This window comes from Mya arenaria, chromosome 16 (genome assembly GCF_026914265.1).
Source record: "Mya arenaria isolate MELC-2E11 chromosome 16, ASM2691426v1".
In the NCBI taxonomy this organism is placed as follows: Eukaryota; Metazoa; Mollusca; class Bivalvia; order Myida; family Myidae; genus Mya; species Mya arenaria.
In genome coordinates, this window is record NC_069137.1 from 46,077,800 (window position 1) to 46,096,763 (window position 18,964).

General features: G+C 34.4%; 2 protein-coding genes across 6 annotated transcripts in view; both read left to right on the plus strand.

Moving 5' to 3' along the window:
* LOC128221230 (uncharacterized) overlaps positions 1–18,964 on the plus strand; it is a 216,947-nt gene that overhangs the window by 127,458 nt on the left and 70,525 nt on the right. The window lies entirely within an intron of this gene.
* Positions 8,090–18,964, plus strand: part of LOC128221232 (mothers against decapentaplegic homolog 4-like) — a 40,229-nt gene continuing 29,354 nt past the window's right edge. For all 5 annotated transcript variants that reach the window (XM_052929755.1, XM_052929756.1, XM_052929758.1 and 2 more), the window contains exons 1-4: positions 8,090–8,194; positions 10,358–10,718; positions 11,503–11,671; positions 12,277–12,451. In XM_052929755.1, coding sequence (XP_052785715.1) covers positions 10,651–10,718; positions 11,503–11,671; positions 12,277–12,451 — 412 coding nt within the window. In that variant the 5' untranslated portion in view covers positions 8,090–8,194; positions 10,358–10,650. The remainder of the gene's footprint in view (positions 8,195–10,357; positions 10,719–11,502; positions 11,672–12,276; positions 12,452–18,964) is intronic.

Sequence of the window (18,964 nt, forward strand, 5' to 3'; positions counted from 1 at the left end):
TCGTATTATTACGATTTGTAAATGTGTTTGTTTATTCAATAGAATCAGAATATGTAAAACGAAATAAAAGGCACGTTCAACATTATTGATAAAATTATATCATGCAATGTCGCCGTCCGAAAACAAAATGTTTCTTTATTAGTATTATTCAAACTCGTCGATATGATATAACCATCAGAACATTCCTTTTGATAGCCACATCGCCCGAGCAATGATCACTCAGAATAAGTCTGCAAAACCGTCTACCCTTAAAAGCGCTTTTCAAATATTATATATTTTCGTGCGTTGCTCGGCCGCGATTTTGTAAATCCATGAAGCGCGCTAGAGCTTCTTAGAAAAAATGCAGAATCGTGCAATGAACGCTCGAGAAATAAGAATCAATTCTTATTTTACATTCCCCTTTAAATATTTAATATTTTGTGGTCGTATTTATTTTGTTTGTAAAAATTTCGCGTTCGCAAGGAAATTATCGACATATTTTTATTCGTGTTTTGCATAATATGCATGACCCAGGTACTCCGCCCAAGGTGTCATGAAAAAGTCGACCGGTTCTTAAAAAATTGAGCGCATATTTTATCGTACAGAAAATCGAGTGCGAATGCAGTATTTGCTATTTTGGTAAAACAAAATTGCCTCTTACTACATTTAGTACATGTACACACGTGATGGTACTCATATTCAATGCCCACAATATAACAAAGTCCGCAATATCTTGTACTTTTGTCAATGCTTTTTTTTCATATCGCCCAGTTTAAATTTTTAAACTGTGACACTAAATCATCATTCTTGTCTAAAGTTTTAACAAATGATGTGGAATGTTTAATGAACAAGTAAGATAACTATTGTATTCAATATTAGTCTTAATTACTTTGTATATACATTCGTAAAAACAAAATATTTCGTTTTGACTTTGCTCTAGTCTTACATATTACAATTGTAACACATTTTGCCTTCGTCAGGATGGCTTCTATTCTAATTGACCGTTGGAACAATTTCGTCAAAGACAACAACACAGACTTTCATTTCCGAAGACGTCTAATTTATGGCTCCCTTATTTAAATATACATGAAACACATGCATATAAATTAACTGGTTCATAGCGGCGCAACGCAGTGTCTCTTTGGAAGCAAAACAATCATTATTATCATGTCTGCGTAATTATAATCAGCGTTTTATCTTCTCAGTAAATAAATAATATTAGCTTTTAAATAGCAATGTAACTGTATAATATATTTAGTTTGTGTTAAATAGTGCCTACCAGTTTTGGAATTACATATGGCGTTGCCATTTTAGGATTTCTAAGATCTTGTCGTGATAGAATATTAATGGTTGAGTGATCAAAAATATAAGATATCCACTGCCAGATTGCGCCGCCTTATATACTCGACAGTCGGTTTGGATTTTAGGAATTAGGAATTCTGACCAATCAAAAAGTCTTTAGGAAATTACCAGCCAATGGCATCGGTGCTTGGAATTCCTAACCCTAGAAGGCAGTACTTCGGTCGAGCAAACAACAACAATATTATGCATAAATATCGAGTTCAACATACAAATATTAACAAAGGGCAGTAACTGTCGTCATGGAAATATCAATTTAATGCTTTGTGACCTTGGTTCATTTGCAAAAGTCACAATCAAAATAATTTTCATAACCTTGGACTTCCGAGTTAGGAACGCGCGGATGTTACAAAATAGTTCAAATACATACCAGTTCAGAGTAATGCATCATGTGATGCATCTGTTGAATTACGATTTGCTATTAACAAATAACATTGTAAGACAGTTTAAAATTACATTAAAAGTTATAAATAATATTCATGTTCTGAAAATGAACCGATGTATCATGCCGCACTTGCAAGTTCCCAGGTCTCAAAATGGCGGAAATGACAGTTCCATGACAACTTTAGGAATTCCTAAAATCGGTAAATACTTCGAATAAACGTTATTTCACAAGATAAACTATGAATGATTACTTGCATACATTTGCATTGTATTATATTATTTGTGGATTAACATGTATACATAGTGTTTATGAGAATGAAACAGCAATTAAAGATGCACTTTTGCAGAGTCAAAATGTCAATGCAGTAATTTATTACACAATCATATAATCTGTTTTAAGCTAAGTGAAAATACACCGTTACCAAATAATATAGACTAGTCCCACACATCATCAAAGCCATAAATACACAATAGGTTTTCACTGTTTCAGTTTATTTCATTATTCAGTACGTCATTTAAAGCTGCACTCTCACAGATTGAACGTTTTGACAACTTTTTTTATTTTTTGTCTTGGAACGAGCCAATTTTTGCGAAAATCCATGGAAACCAGTTATATAAGACTACTGACAAAACAGATCGCAGATTTTTATATTTAAGTTTTAAAAATGATGTTTTATGCATTTTTCTTAAACCTTAAGTCCACTGTTTTAGCTACTCTTATGCTCTTTGATTCTTGACTCGGTCTGCGATATGTTACACCTAGGATTCTGTTCGTGGCGGTCATTGTTCGAACATGTCCAAACAGTTTGACATTATAAACTACTATAAGAATTCCAGGAACAGCTATTTGTCAATGCCGTACCGATTAAGACAAAGTATTTGCCGACAACAAAAACACACGTGTGCTTATTTTGTTCCAAACACGACAACACTTTTGCATCCAGACCGGATGTATGTATTCCACAAATAAACACACCACATGCATATGTGACCAGAATCCCCCAAGCATATATGTAAACTATTCCCAGTCTATTTTTTTTACATAGTTTATGATTTCTGAACGGATAACATATCGCAATATATCTCTCCACAGTAACCAGTAAGATGAAATACCGAAGCTGATGTCAAAACGACGTCCATTGCATTAAAAACGTCACAGAACGCTAAACCAAAAGTTTGTTGAAGGCCATGGACTGTGTTTAATATGTTGAACGTCATGATCGCTAGACCTACACATAGATCCACACAAGCCATGGAGGTCAGCAGGAACCGGCTCTGAGCTTTGTTCTGACCGCGCCTATTCACCTTCACAATCACCGTTACATTAAGACACACGGAAGTAGCTTGTAGAAGAATGGCTAAACTGACCACTAGCCACAGTAAATCCTTCTCCTGTAGATCGACGAGTCTACCACCAATCAGATCCTTGCAATCACTCTCCGTCCACGTCTTATTCCGTTTAACGCCTAGCAAAGACGCATTCATATCCATTTTGTTTTACCAAAGCCTTTACATTCAGTGAGTCAAAACAAAAATATCGTTCGTCGAATTAGTGTTCTCTACAGAGTCTATATTTCTAGCCGTATGTCTGCATTAGTGTGATAACCTGGTTGGCGATAAACCAACACTATAATTCGACTGCAAGTAGATAAGCAGGATTCAAAAGATTGATACGAGTTTGAAATAGGAAATGTTAAAAAATAACCTCAAACACCAAGCATTGATTTGTGTGTGAAAAACTGCAGAAACAAGCTCAGTAGCCAAACATTTAAACATCAACCCCGTTTAATGACACATGATAAACGCAAAAGACATAGAACACACACAGACACACACACACAAAAACGATCTTCATAAATTGTATTTTCAATTTTTATCTAGAACATGTATACCTTTTGTATACTCATTCACTGCGTCGTATCTGTCGGATTGTTCATACGAAATAAGATATAAACATAAAAACAGTGAATGTAAGCTACGATCGAATCACATGATGACAAAATCATCTCTGGAATATCATATACATTAGAAAGGATGCTAAAATAAAATGCTGTACCAATAGCAAAAATTTCTAGCACACCGGATAGGCATTTCCACTAAATTTGATCGTGTTGGAAAATCCCATCTGGCACCCCTGACGTCAGATGAGTCACGAGCAACAACGCGCCACTTCTTCTTTCGTTTACTGTATGATTTATGTCATTTCAATCAAGCGCAATTAAATATATAAGTATGCAAAGTTTTATTCAAAAAAGAAAAAAAAATCATTAAAAACACGTTGTTTAGAAGAACAATTCGACGTCAACAGAGATCTAAAATATTGTCAGTAAACAATGACGCACGCGATTTTCGGTGGAATGAAGAGGAACGCGTTTTCCACAAACTATTTATTTTAGGTATGCAAGAAAAAAACAATTAATGTCCTTCCGGTCCGGATCGAAAAAAAATGACCCAATGGCACGGTGCGTGGCCACTAACTCAGCAGGCCGCGTTAACACCTTACGTGTTTGTTCTCGGGTCGGATTTTACCACCCGGACCGGAAACACATGATATATAGTATCTTTCATTCCTGAAGTATATTATTACGTAGGAATAATTTATTTTCTTTATATTAATCTGAATTATCTTTAATTTATTCTATTTTATGAAAGGTCACTGTACGATGCATTCAAATAATTATTCGGGTGAAACCTGTTTGTTTAAAAAGACAAAGTTAGTGTGGTTTCTTCAGTGCAAAAGACCTCCAAAACATGGTTACGGAAGGAATAATCAGTTTATGCGACAACGTAACATGTGATTTTATCAACTTTTAATAAAAATAAAATTTGAAACCTAAAATATTATATTATCGAACAGATTAGCTGTGGCATGAAAAAGAGTATGTGACGTAAGTAATCGCGGTTACTATAGAAATTTACCAGGCGACATGCAAAATCAGATTATGAAAGATCAGTTTGAAATCATTTTTATGCATCCGTTTATAATACTCCTTTCTCATGTATGTGGGCATTTTTTCCAAACATTTATAAATGGTGATATACTTGCGATACTCTATTTTCAAATTTATATCGATTATTTGAATCTGGCTGATATATGCAGGTTCCATTTGGATACGCGAGCGAAATTATGCACATTACGAAATGCTTGATTCCAGGAGCTGTGCAGCATCAGTCGGAAACCACGATAAAACATGAAACTAATGTTAAACAGCAATCTCCTGTGATATTCTTGAAATCTCGATAATTGATATGGCATTTAACGGATGTCTATCTAAAGGTTCCCTTGGCGGTTCTTAGTAGAGAGAAAATACCAAATTTGGGAAACAAAATGCATGGAATTTATTATTTTATGGATTCATGTAACATGTTATGTGTCTTTAATCACGCGGAAAGATCTAAACTGATATTTGTGTGCGAAAATAAATGTGTTTAGGTAAAAACTCGAACAATGTTAATTATGATTTTTTTTATTTTATAGTTAAGATATTTGGTTTGAAACATCAGCTGTTTTGTCATTTTAAATTAAAATGCCTTCGTTCATACTTTCGATGAAATATGGAGTTTTATCAGTGAAATAACATGCGCTTTTTGTTGTTATTTCACCGACTGCAAGCTAAGGAGTAAAAATGTCAACTTTAAGAACTACTTTTAAAATCCATTGATCAAAACTAAACACGTCATTGTTGATTAAGACAATGTTGCCAGAAATAATTTGGAATTTAAAAAGGTTTCACAAGTTTAAAAAAGATTTATTTGTAAATAAACAACTTTCCGTTTATTAGAAAATAAGGTATTCCTGTTTTTAAACGTTTTCTTTAACTTTGAAGCTGAAAAGTTCGAACATTTTTTTTTCAAACAAAACAAATGACAGACGAAAACAACTGCTCGAACATAAATACGATGTAATATCATCGTTCAAAAATCTTTTTGAACTGTCGTTAAACGTGATACGAACTTCCCCGAAAATTCACACAACAATTTACAAATGAACTGATAATTGTTTTACCCCACTACGCTTCAAAATTTGTCAACAACCTAGCATGGTAATCATTCTTTACCTGGAAAACAACTTGTCTTCAATCGAATCAGGCTGGTTTCAAGCAGTGTGGGCTGACTGAAGTCCCACATATCTTGAAATAAACTCAAACACTAAGAACATTTTAATGTTTTATTCAATGATTATCTTCAATTGTTTTGCTAACACGTTCGACCATTTAAATTTCCATTGAATAAATGGCGGCGTAGTAATTTGGTCATGTATTCATGCCCTGTTTAACTTAGATGTGATTTCGTGCATAAACTGTTATTATTTGGAGCATAGAATAATAAAGTTCATTATAAATGTTTATCTAATGTTCGCACTAAACCACGAACCGGAAAAAGAAAATTGACAGCTATGTCATCAGCTATAATTTACGTGAGGGGCGTCCCACGGGTAGCGGCGTAGAAAATACTATTTTCACTAACAAGGTATTTAGATATACCCCCCCCCCCCCCCCCGATCTCCTAGTGGTTAGTATCTTGAATGATCAGACGGAAGATCGAGCCTGTGATACCATCATCGGCAGTAAAGGATCATGCCCCTAAACTAGGGGATGGTGTCTATATTACACTAGGTAGAAGACGAAAAGGGCACACCTACTGATATAAATATTTAAATCAGAAAGAGGCTATATGTTTCTAAAACTAACCCTTACCCTATCCAGAGACAAGATACAAGAAAATGTATTTCACATCTAATTAACACAAGTTACAACATAAGTTCGCAGAGCTATTTTCCGAAATGCAAATCAAATACTAGTACAATATCAATAATGCAACACAGAATCTGGAAGATAATAAATTAATGCATTCAAATTAGATTAAAATTAAATAGTATTAGCAAAATATAGAATATTATCATATTTAATAATTATGAATACTTCGATTTTAAATAGATATAACATTATAAACATATGAGCAAATTTAAATTATCACTGTTGACCAGAATATTTGTTTATTAAAAATGATTACAAGTACAGGGTAAATCATATACATTGTTATTAGCGCCGCCTACACCCCGCCATTCTCATTCATCAGACGTTCGATCGTGATAAATCTATGTGGAACGCATAGCATCATCACTCTGGTGAATGAGAATGACACCCCGCCTGCGTCCGCTACTTGGGGTAGTGTTTGTGGCCGCTTCTAGTGGCCGTTTCAATACAGGTTTTAAGTCGTAGCCTCAGTTATCTTAGATCTGTAAAAACGTCACAAGTAGCAATATATCTTTCAGTTTATTTTTTCAACTTCGTGTTCATTTTCAATGCTGGCTCAAGTTCAATTGACACAAATAGTTATGGTCCCAATTTGTCAAAAAATCTTAAGCCTAAGTCACTTAAGTATCTTATTTCATTTTGCAAATGACTTACTTAAATGTGATTTTATAAAACACACAGCAGTTAATTGTATTGATCTCAGATGTGATATATTAACAAGTCTCAAAACTCTTTAAAGCTGCATTCTCACAGATTGAACGTTTTTTTTTTGTCTTGGAACGAGCCATTTTTTGCGAAAATCCATGTAAACCAGTTTTATAAGACTGCTGACAAAATATTAGATCGCAGATTTTTATATCTGAGTTCAAAAATTGATGTTTTATGCACTTTTCTTAAACCGTTAGTGACGGTTTAAGCCATAAAACATTACTTTTCGAACGGAAATATGAAAATCTTCGATCTGATTTTTGTCAGCAATCTTATATCATTGGTTTGCAGATATTTACGGAAAAAAAATTGCCCTTTCCATGACAGAAAGTAAAAAAGTTGTAACAATGGTATATCTGTGAGAGTGCAGCTTTATAACACAATTTAAACGAACTCAAAAATAGTGAGCTGAGCTTAATCCTGTTATAAGGGACTTATAAGATGTTCCGAGAAAATGGGGCATGTTCTGAAATAATTTTACTATGGCACTTGAAGGGCAAGGGTGCGTTGTTATGTCATACCTGCTATGGCCACACCATAGGGAAAACTATTCCTAGGCTTATAAATAGTGATTGGTGAACAGAAACTAGTACTTAATCACAATAATTATATTTGTATACTATATCTTTGATCATAGAATTGGACTAATTATAGAATAATCTCTAATCCAACTTACCCTGACCCTGATGGCACTAAGATAATTTCAATTTACAACTAAAATCGACTAAGGTCTTTACTGAAACGGCCACAGGATGTAACTTAGACTTAAAGCTAAGCTTAGGTCCGTCACGGCGCGGGCTGATCATGTACCTAAAAGTGCTCTACATTGACCGGTACGGTATGATACGGGAACTATCTCAAAGTTGTTTTTACTATCGTTTTTTTCTCTGACACCGACGGAAGGGAAAGCAAAAAATATTAACATACGCATGCGCATTAAGTTATTTTGATTTCCTCGCGCCAGGAAAAACAAAAATATGTCAAATATTCGCCTATTGTTTTGACAGGTAATTTTGTCCAGATAGGCTTAGCAATGTCCACAATACTGCATTTATTTCCCTACATTCTGACCAATCCCAAAAGTGACATGCTTTTCGCACTGGTTCATTTTTTTACGGACTGCACCGAAATGCCGATTTATCAAGATTTCGGCTCCATAAAGTCTGGGTTAAAAAGCAAACAATAGGTTAACACGATGTAAGGAGTCATGCTTTGCGCTGTTTCACATTTTTTACTGCAATCATTGCAATGTTAGCTGTTCATTTTGGGCTTTAAAATTGCAAAGTGAAACTGAAAGTCAAAATTGAGACTGTCACTAAATTATTATTTGTGTGTAAGTGGGGAGTAGGATAGATCTCAGGTAAAAGACACCAATAGTAACTGTTTTGTGCAGTTTTGCATCAATATATTAACATAAGAACCAGGGTTCCCCCTGGGTTCTAAAAAGTTGTCGCCACTTTTTCGCGGGGGGTTAAGGGGGCCGCGATAGGCCCCCTTACGGGTCCAGGGCAGCGCCCTTGTGGGGGCCAAGGGGGCGAAGCCCCCTGAAGCTCATGGGGTTGAAGCATTTTAAGAGCCTTAAATTGCATTTAATTAGCACATTGTCGTGCAAATCATAACATTTTGTTGTACATGAAGCACAAGATATTAATAGCAAATTGTTATTCTGTTGACAAAATTCATTGTATATGGACTAGTATATAAATAAAAAAATATTGCAAAAAATGTGACATAAACATCAATATGTTGATTTCGGTCTAATGCCTGCATACAATAAAAGAATACATTTGTGAAATTATGAGATAAATTTAAAATAAATGGAATCTCAAAGAAATATACATTGTCAAACTAGGGCCATAACTTTCCTAATAGAAATTTGTCTACCTACTACAGCCAACATATTAGAAGCCTTATCAAATGGGGTTTAATCCTATTTATTTGATTTCTGTTAATCTTTTTGACACTTTTTGAACTCTTAGAATGCTGCATTTTTAGCAATTACAAATTGCGACAAAACCGAAAGCAAGTCTATTTTTAGCGCGTAAACGTCATTACGAAATTTGCATATCACGTGACTTTCCGACAACATAAAATTCTATGATTTGCATATTTAAAACTAACACGATAATTACGCAACAAGGCTGTTGAGCTAAATTGTAAAATTGTTTGCTAATAAGAGACATAACAGTTAAAGGATGTCATTGTTTATCCGTGAAAGCAATAAAATTCTGCAATAATTAGCGAGGTGTTGACTGGGCCGTGACTGCTTGCCCTAATTATCGGATTAATTTTTGTTGTCGCACCAGCAGATGCGCTTGATTTATGACAGTGACAGAATCGATTATCATGCAGGCCGCATGGTCACCACTTACGTCATTTTAAGAAAATATTTTAGAAAAAAATCGTTGTCGCCATAAATTCGCCAAATTTGAAAAGTTGTCGCCACTTTTGCGATTTTGTCGCAAATGGCGACAATGGCGATCGCCAGCGGGAACCCTGTAAGAACTAGTCGGAGGAAAAAATATTGTTAAAGAAAAGAGAATGTTTTAAAGCTTATTTTCATGTAAAACATATTTGACTATTAGTGAACTCAATATTCAGGATAACACATGATTAAAAAAATGGGTGTCAATTGCAAATGCATATTTGTTCTCACTTTGCGTTGAAAGGTCCTCTATTGTTGCCTCCGTTTGCATCCCAGTTTGGCATACGATTTATAGAAATACATTACTGTGTCATAGTTTTCGATGGTACATGTAAATTTTGTCGTATATTTTTCAAATGGGAATAAAATTGATACTGTGTCATAGTTTTCGATGGTACATGTATATTTTGTCGTATATTTTTCAAATGGGAATAAAATTGATACTGTGTCATAGTTTTCGATGGTACATGTATATTTTCTCGTATATTTTTCAAATGGGAATAAAATTGATACTGTGTCATAGTTTTCGATGGTACATGTATATTTTGTCGTATATTTTTCAAATGGGAATAAAATTGATACTGTGTCATAGTTTTCGATGGTACATGTATATTTTGTCGTATATTTTTCAAATGGGAATAAAATTGATTCTGATATCTATTGCTCACTACAAATGGAAACAATTATGTGCATGTTATTTTTTTGTATTTCGGTTTATACTGTATGATTTGCTTTTTATTTTCAGATCAAAGTCCTAGATAAAAATCAGTGTCCTATGAATAGATGATAATATTAATGTTTTAGTTTCTCCCTAAACATTATAATGGTAATTTTGTTAAAAAATAAATAAAAGGATTGAAGCATATCCTGTTTCATAATGTAAACCTTACTCATTGAGTGGTGGTGACATTACATGAGGTTCTTAAATGCAATATGGATCCATTTAGCTATCATTACCATTGAATTGAAGCCTGGAACTTTGAACACCAAGAAATCATTGGTATTATCTAGGACAGGGGTCCTGATTTCAACATCAACATGAGTCATAATGCACCTACCAGCGCTGATGCCTGTCTGAGCATCGTGCATAGCCTCATGTGCCACAGGTATGTATGGTTATTAGAATTTATGAGGCATTACACCAGTGTTTTTCCTCACAATATTCTGAATCGGGTCAGGGCCCTTCATATTGTGAAAAACGAGAATTTTTCAGTAAATGATTATTGAAACCTTCAGGGCTCGAATTTAGAACTCGCACACTCATGAATGCTAGTGGGCCCTAGTTAGACCCTATTTTAAGCAGAGAAAAAATACTGAGCTATAAAAATTGTATGTACGCCCAGCATCTAAAAAATTAGTACCTGAAGTCAATAAGTGGGACAATTATATAAAACATGTTTTACAACAATATTGTCACTACTTAATAGACATGGTGTTTGAACATTTCTAAATTCTATACTAATGAAAAGTAAATAATATATCAAAGTATTGCTCAATAGAGTTTGATGATGACTTTAAAAATGAGATGTTTGTTTACACAAAATTGGGTACTGTAACGGTATTTTCATTTTTGAGAGATTTGAATGCCTAAAGGCTCCAATGTGGGAACTATCAAACGCTTGAAGCTCATATTTGGGAAATAGCAGAAGATTGACTTACAATTAGAAATAAACACAACTATAATATTATCGCAAAGAATCATTCCATGATTGTCTGTACATTAGTATTTTTATAATGTTTCATGAAAAAATGTTTAATAATCACTGAAATATTTTCTCTTTTTTTCAATTAGAATTTACATTTAGCTTTATTTCAGCCTGTCATATGTAAAAAAAAGCCCTGTTACATTTAAAAACTTTAACCATCTAAACATTATTATATATTGTACAGACAAGGTGGGGAGAGTGAATCTTTTGCCAAGCGAGCAATAGAATCTCTTGTGAAGAAACTGAAGGAAAAGCGTGACGAGCTGGACAGTTTGATCACGGCCATTACAACCAGCGGTGCCCACCCATCCAAGTGTGTTACAATACAAAGGACATTAGATGGACGCTTGCAGGTATAAGCCAGTGTTTTTTCTTCTACTTTTGAGGGAATGGTGACTCTTTGAAAAGGGAAAAATAGTGTTCTTTTAACAAAAAGAGGAAAAATAGTAACCTGATTCATATAATGTTCAATGTAAAAGAGAGATATAAGACCAGCTAGGCTTAAATAGCAGGGTTGGGCACCCTGCTTCCCTTTTCCAGCACCCTGCTCCCATTTTTACTACACCCTGCTGTGTCATTTTGTTTGACAGAGTCCATTTTCAGAAACTAGTATGAAAATGGTAAATATACATAATTTTGACACTAAAGTAAAGAAAACTGCCAAGGTTTTCATAAAAAACTATTAGTATTGAAAGTAGTTACAAGACAATCATAAACAGTAAGAGTTGAACATTGGTGCTTGCAAGTGCCCAATTAAGACTCATATTGAATACGAATTAATGCGCATCAATAGTGCCCTTTCTGACATAACACCCTGCCCTTTTCAAATCCTGGCTAGAGCACTATTGCTAGAATATGGAGTTGTTTTATTTGTTGTGACATAATTCACCTAGTGATTACCAAGCAATTTTACTTTTCAAGGTACGTGCAATTAAATACTGCATAATTTAATTTCCAGGTTGCGGGTAGGAAGGGGTTCCCCCATGTTATTTATGCGAGGATTTGGAGATGGCCGGACCTTCACAAGAACGAGCTAAAGCATGTGAAATTCTGTCAGTACGCATTTGATCTGAAACAAGACAGCGTCTGTGTGAACCCGTACCACTACGAGAGGGTTGTCTCTCCTGGAATAGGTATGGAAGTGTATTTTAAGGATGTACTCTCACAGATAGATTGTTTTGACAACTTTTTTCATTTTTAGCTCGACTATTCGAAGAATAAGGAGAGCTATACTACTCACCCAAGCGTCGGCGTCGGCGTCACCCCTTGGTTAAGGTTTTGCGTGCAAGCACACATAGCTTAATATCTCAGCAACTACTTGAGGTATTGCATTGAGACTTGATACAATGGTACTCAACCATCCAACCTACTCAATTAACCAAGTCAGATAACTCTAGTTTGCATTTAATGCAAATAATAGGCCTTTATTATTTGACTTAGAAATTCTGGTTAAGGTTTTGCGTGCAAGCACACATAGGTTAATATCTCAGCAACTACTTGAGTTATTGCATTGAGACCTGATACAATGGTACTCAACCATCCAACCTACTCAATTAAGCAAGTAAGATAACTCTAGTTTGCATTTAATGCAAATAATAGGCCTTTAGTATTTGACTTAGAAATTCTGGTTAAGGTTTTGCGTTCAAGCACATATAGGTTGATATCTCAGCAACTGCTTGAGGTATTGCATTGAGATTTGATACAATGGTACTCAACCATCCAACCTACTTAATTTACCAAGTCAGATAACTCTAGTTTGCATTTAATGCAAAAAATTGCCCTTTATTATTTGACTGAGAAATTCTGGTTAAGGTTTTGCATGTAAGCACACATAGGTTAATATCTCAGCAACTACTGGATTAATTGCATTGAGACTTTATAAAATGGTACTCAACCATCCAATCTACTTAACTAACCAAGTAAGATAACTCGAGTTTGCATTAAATTCAAATACTGGTCCCTTTTTTTATTCAACATAGAAATTCTGGTTAAGGTTTTGCATGTAACCACTTTTAAGCCAATGCTTCAGCGAATACATCATGTATTGCATTGGAACTTCACACACAGGCTCCCAACCATTTAAGGAATGACGTCACCATTACGTCATATGTACTTCCGTTGTGTGGAAAATTCTCAATAAAAAAAAAAAATGTTCTTATGATTGATAGACATGTTTTCACATGCTCAATACACTGTAAATCAAAACTATCATTATTCCTGAAACTTTTATACCTTAAGTATCTATTCTTGCTTGATTTATCATTTAGAGTAAAGATTAAAGCATAAACCGCTGCCCTATAGTTGAAAGGTCATTTTGGAAGATCTGCCATGGCGGACGGTGCAATTTTTAGAGTTTGTTTTTCAAGTGGAGTGATTTTTCTTAGGAATAACTTGACACCCCTTTTTTAATTGGCTTAAAAGGTAACTTAAAGCTTGTACTTTAAGAATATATGTGGTTATCATAGCCTGCATTTGCTCAAAATGCCTTTAAATGTTGTCTAAAAATTATAATTTTACATTGAATTATATAGGGAATAACAATGGTGGTGTGTAACCTTTAACCTTCTTATTTAATCAAGTAAGATAACTCTATCTTTCATATTATATAATTTTTGCCCCTTTATTATGCGACTTGGAAATTCTGGTTAAGGTCTTGCATGTTAGCACACATAGGATAATATCTCAGCAACTACTTGATGTATTGCATTGAGACTTTATACAATGGTATTCAACCACCCAATCTAATTAAATAATCAAGTTAGATAACTGTGTTTTGCATATAATGGCCCTTTATTATTACACTTAAAAATTCTTGTTAAAAGTTTGCATGTAACCACATTTATGTTAATATCTCCGCACATCATGTATTGCATTGAAATCTAATCTAACAGCAGTGCTCCAGCTAGCCCGTTTTTCAATGGCGCAGCGCCCGTGCCCCTTTTCTTACCGCCCTGCCCCTTTTTTGAGTAGTGCCCTTTTCACAAGTGCTCTATTAGCGCCAATTATTCCGTTAGTGCCCTTTTTACTATTGAAATCATTATGAAAGATTGGCAGCCCTTAATCCGCTGTCTTAATTGAGACAAATTACGTAATACTTATGATAACAGTGCTCCCGCTAGCCTCTATTGACTGCTTAAAATATACCATACTGCCCTTTCATCTTCCCATGTGCCTTGTCCAAGTCATATGACAGCTAATTGTGTATTTGTGTAATAAGCAGACGACCTGTGTATTCATAATCGGTCATCTTCTAATCCGATAATTAGGAACCGCCAAATAGAGAAACATCGCCAGGAGGCGGGACTATTGATTGTCAGCCAATCAAAATATACATTGAGAACTCGTTCATTCAATGATGAAAGTTCGTAACATGTGATAGCAAATGCGAAGGGATGATGAAAAATGTTGTCAAGCACAATTAAATCTTTTAAATAATTGTTAAGTGTATTGTACAGACGTGATTAGCCATTTTAAACATTGTTGACTTTTAGCAGACGGTCACTGCCGATTTGTAAACATAAGAAAGGTGGCGCTAACACAGTCAAATACATCACTTTTTCAGTAAATGTTTTGAAAGTTTATTTGTAAAATATTCATGATGATAACCAACAAAAATATGTTGATGCTTTATGTAGTGTTTACCTATCATGCCTATGATCATGCCAAAATTCGCCGAAACAGCCATTTTGTCAGAACGAATTTCGGGGTTATTTTATCAATGTTCTATGTTTTAAAAGTGACTTTTTCAAGCAAGGGCAGTGATTTTTATTGTCAATTTATTCTAAAATATCAGCATATTAAACATTGTTTTACCAAAGACAATTAAATAACAGCCAGGCTGAATGTTACATTCGTACCCAATTCCGATCGTACCAAACTAAGATTCGTCCCCTACATATTTGTTTTTTTGGTGTATTTATTTATTTGATTGCTTTAAATGTTTAACTGTCATGGTTTTTACTTCATTTTACATGATTTGTAGGAGAAATATGTGACATTGCAATAAAGAAGACTCCAGACAAGTACAATCATACAACCACAGACAAAAAGACAAATTTTAATTCAAACACACCCTTCTAAATTTTGAGAAAAAAAACACATTTTGTTCAAGTCTGGATATCATGGAAAATGATTTAAATTGAGTATAACCACAAAACAAATTCTAGGGGGAGACCCCCCAAAACCCCCTTTGTGACAGTGGGGGACCCCTCCCACAACCACCCTCAATCGCCCTTACACGACTCATGTAGCTTGCCCTTTTCAAAACTCCACCCTGCCCTTTTTAAATCCTGGCTGGAGCACAGTGATCCATGCATGTTCGCCAAAACTTTTCAATCCTTAGGCCTAAAAAAAAAATACATTTGGTTCGGGTTACCCGACCCTACCTACGGAATAGGCGCCGACCCTACCGTTTTTATAGTCAATTTGAAAAAAAAAATGAAAAATTAAAAAAAAAAAAAAAAAAAAAAAAAAATCTCGTTTTTTTTTAAATTGCTTTTTAATATTAAGTTTAAACCTTAAATGCTTATACAGAAGATAGCTTTAACACCATTCTCCAATGATGAAAATTATTTTCTTATATAAAACCTAATAAAAAAAAACAAAAAAACAAAAAAGCCTACCTACCCTACCTATTTTTTTTAAGGATGTAACCCTAACCAAACAATTTTTTTTTTTAGGCCTTACACTGAAAAGCGGCGGAATAGTCGAGCGCGCTGTCTCTGTGACAGCTCTTGTTTGTCTTGGGATGAACCAACTTTATCGTAAATTTCTGGAAACCAGTGATATAAGACGGTGCTCCAGCTAGCCCGTTTTTCAATGGCGCAGCGCCCGTGCCCCTTTTCTGACCGCCCTGCCCTTTTTTGAGTAGTGCCCTTTTCACAAATGCTCTAATAGCACCAATTATCCTGTTAGTGCCCTTTTTACTATTGAAATCATTGCAAAAGATTGGCAGCCCTTAATCCGCTGTTATAATTGAGACAAATTACGTAATACTTATGACAATTCAGTGTTCCCGCTAGGTGTCACCATGCCCACATTGACTGCTTAAAATATGCCGCACTGCCCTTTCATCTTCCAATGTGCCTTGTCCAAGTCATATGACAGCTAATTATGTATTTGTGTAGTGAGCAGACGACCTGTGTATTCATAATCGGTCATCTTTTAATCCAATAATTAAGAAGAGCCAAATAGGGAAACATCGGCAGGAGGCGGAGCTATTGAATGTCAGCCAATCAGAATATACATTGAGAATTCGTTCATTCAATGATGAAAGTTCGTAAAATGCGATAGAAAATGTGAAGGGATGGTGAAAAAAGTTGTCAAGCACAATTAAATCTTTTAATTTTTTTTTAATTATATTGTACAGACGAGACTCGCCATTTAAACATTGTTGATTTGAAGCAGACGGTCACTGCCGAATTAAACATAACAAAGGTGGCGCTAACACAATCAAATACGTCACTTTTTCAGTAAATGTTTTGAAAGCTTACTTGTAAAATATTCATGATGAAAATTTCTTTGTTTCCCACAAATATAAGTTGATGCTTTATGTAGCTTTTACCTATTATGTCTATGATCATATCAAAAATCACCGAAACCGCCATTTTGTCAGAACGAATTTCGGAGTTAATTTATCAATGTTCTTTGTATTATAAGTGATTTTTTAAGCAAGGGCAGTGATTTTTATTGTCATTTTATTCTAAAACATTAGCATATTAAACATATTTTACCAAAGACAATTAAATAACAGCCAGGCTGAATGTAACATTCGTACCCAATCCAGATCGTACCAAACTAAGATTCGTCCCCTACATTTTTGTTTTTTTGTGTATTTATTTTTTTGATTGCTTCAAATGTTTAACTGTCTTTGTTTTTTTGTTTATTTTACATGGTTCTTTTTGAGAAATATGTGACATTGCACTAAAGAAGATTCCAGACAAGTACAATCATACTACCACAGACAAATTTTAATTTTGATATTCAAAAACACCCTTCTAAATTTTGAGAAAAAAACACCATTTTGTTCAAGTCTGGAAATCATGGAAAATTATTTAAATTGAGTACGGTATGAAAACAAAACAAATTATAGGGGGAGACCCCCCCCCCCCCCCCCCAAAAAAAAAAAAAACAAAAACAAAAAACAAACTTGTGACAGGGATGGACCCCTCCCCCAATTGCCCCTACATGACTCATGTAGCTTGCCCTTTTCAAAACTCCACCCTGCCCTTTTCAAATCCTGGCTGGAGCACTGTAAGACTGTAGCCAAAAGAGCAGATCACAGTTTTCATATTTACATTTATTTTAAAAATTGACGTTTTATGGCTAAAGGCAATACTAACGATTTAAGAACAATGAAATTTTCGGCAGTTTACAAAACAATTGAGATCTGTTCTATTGTTAGTTATCTTGTATGACTGAATTGAAGTAACTGATGCCAAAATGGTCTTTTGAAGTCAAAGGTCACTCAAAATATCATGGACTCTCCCGACAGTATTTCTTGTGTTATGATAACATGTGGTACCAGTAATCAAATTTTGTCACATCTCCCAGGTCTGAAATTTGTATCAAATATTAAAAGAATGGTCAGTTGGAAAGGGGTTGGCTCAGATAAAAATCTGAAATATGGCATACTTTCTCTCGCATATTGTATAAATGTTTTAGAATAACTTATAAATGTAAAATTGAGATATAGGACCAGCTGTTGCAAGAATTTTAATTGATGTCATCATTAAATGTCCTTGTAGTGTGTTACATCAGTTTAATGTTCACTCTTGCTTTCAGATGGCTTTTAGCTTGCAGTATTGTTTATTGCAATCATTTTATCACCTGTGCTTTCCTAATTTGATTTTGTTTGTTTTTTGATTTTGAAAATTAGTCTAGTTTTCCAAAAAAATAATGGATTTTTTATTCACTCTAATAAATTTAAATTCTCAATTTTGTGTTTGAAAACAATGCGTTAAAAGTTAGACAGCACTGACAGACAACGCGAAAACTTTTTCTCCTTCACAGGACATTGCGACAGGTAAACACTTAAAGTTTACCTGTCGCAACAAATTTTTACCTGTCGCAATGTTACAAACAGTATTCGGTTACATCAGCCTAAACCTTGATTTTAAGCCTCTTTTTTAAATAAGTTTTGTAATTCCCCATTATAACAGGTTTAGATCTTTTTGGTTAGATTTGTCCTACAGTACTATAATAAATTACAAAAAAAAGCTAAACATCATGTAAAAAAATCAATATTCGAATCTTATGTCATAATTTTTTTCTTCCCTTGCCTCCCAAAAAAAACTCATATCTGGTTCGCCTACCCATGGAACAGCTAGATCTTACTCTTTTAATTCATCTTTGAATTAAAGATACAGTACAGTTATAAAATGTAACGAATTGTACTACAAGTCAAACTCAGGCACAACATTTATGCAAAAACGAAAGTAGATTTCTTGTTATTAGCAATGTTAAACAGAGCGGAAAGAAAGTCAGCTCGGTATATTAATCATCATATTTAAATTAACACGATTGCCGGGAACCACTTCGCCGAAAATAAATACATTTTGTAATTTCCGAACATTTCCGTAAAATAAAAGTATTATAGTACGAGATGAGATCGGAACCTTACGCGTTTTATCGGCTTTTACGGAAAC